The sequence below is a fragment of the Myotis brandtii genome, unplaced genomic scaffold, assembly GCF_000412655.1.
Source record: "Myotis brandtii unplaced genomic scaffold, ASM41265v1 scaffold56, whole genome shotgun sequence".
Taxonomy (NCBI): Eukaryota; Metazoa; Chordata; class Mammalia; order Chiroptera; family Vespertilionidae; genus Myotis; species Myotis brandtii.
The window spans coordinates 4,171,522-4,172,874 of NW_005370080.1; the positions used below are offsets into that span (position 1 = coordinate 4,171,522).

At 40.4% G+C, this 1,353-nt stretch overlaps 1 protein-coding gene across 7 annotated transcripts in view; it reads left to right on the plus strand.

Annotated features, from left to right (window-relative positions):
* The window catches only part of MAK (male germ cell-associated kinase), a 59,491-nt gene that overhangs the window by 45,213 nt on the left and 12,925 nt on the right, over nucleotides 1–1,353 (plus strand). For all 7 annotated transcript variants that reach the window (XR_001364468.1, XM_005878430.2, XM_014549571.1 and 4 more), the window contains one exon: nucleotides 663–811. Coding sequence is in view for 6 of the 7 variants with exons in the window: in XM_005878430.2 (XP_005878492.1) it covers nucleotides 663–811 (149 nt within the window). In the remaining variant the exon portion in view is untranslated. The remainder of the gene's footprint in view (nucleotides 1–662; nucleotides 812–1,353) is intronic.

Sequence of the window (1,353 nt, forward strand, 5' to 3'; positions counted from 1 at the left end):
GTAACGTGGGTATAAGGACACATATGTAATATCTTAATCAATAAAAAAATATATGAAAAGAAAAAAAATAAAATAAATAAAGTAACCATGTTGAAAATTACTAGAATTTCAGCAATTGGTGTGACTACAGTGGACTATGGGGAAGGGAAAGACATCAGAAATGGGTGGCACTGTTTCTAATGAGGGGCCTACCTGTGTCTAGGGTTCTCCTAAAGTGGGCCGGGGTGGCCAGCAGTTCTAAGGGCAGCCAAGTCAGTGTCAGTCTCCAACGGAGTCCCAAAAAACTTACTTTATACATTACATACTTTAGTAGACAGTTGACATGGCTATGATTGCCTTCCCTTTCCACATGTCTTCCCACATTATAAACCCACAACTATAGCAATTGTAGGGAAAGTAGAAACATATACACAGGCAATTTGGTGCTCAGTTAGAAAGCTTTCTGTCACGTATGTCTAGTATTAGAAATAATTCTATGCACTGCCTAATATTTATTGGGGGTGAAGGTTGTCAGTTAGTGTTCCTACCAGCAAAAAGACTCTGATGGAAACCATTTGTGAGGTCACCTTGACTGTACTGAAAAGGTGTGCAAAGGGTGGGTGAGAAATAGTGTCATCATCTCACTCTTCCCTCTGTAATGCTGCCTTATGTTGACTTCCAAGGCTTCCAGAGTCAGTACCCTCAGGCTCCAACCACTCAGCAGTGGAAAACAAGAGCTTACCTGCTGCTATTTCCCTAAAATCTGATTCCAAATTATCAACGGCTTCAACAGCTAAACAGTACTACTTAAAACAATCCAGGTACCTTCCAGGTAAGTAGAGAAAATAAAATGTTTACTGCTAACAACAATATAGATAAGTCAGGCTCATGTGTCTTGGAATCTTTGTAGAAAGGGCACCTGTGAAATAATACAATCACATGCTCTTTGCTGCCTCAGCCATGTCAGTACTTGTTACCAAGTGCTTTTCTGGGCCTCCTGCTTCTGTGAAGACTGCCCTAGAACTGCCTGGCAGCTGTAACTCAAGATGAAGACTATGACTCAAAAAAATAGCACCCTTCCCCCAGCAAAGCTATGCCTTTAGGAAATGCTACATGTTATTAAAACAATGCTTACACCCCATTACAGCTTTTTAGAAAATGTAGGATGTTTATACTGTTTCCTTAATGATCTGATTTATGCTTTTGAAATATCATTTGGGCTGCTGAGTAGAACATGATAGAGCAGTGGTTCCCACAGGAGGGCAATTTGATTTTTAAGGGGAGCAATTTGAGAATGAGTTATTAACAGTGAATTTTTTGTATTCTTATGGTTCTAGGGCAGTGATGGCGAACCTTTTGAGCTCGGCGTGTCAG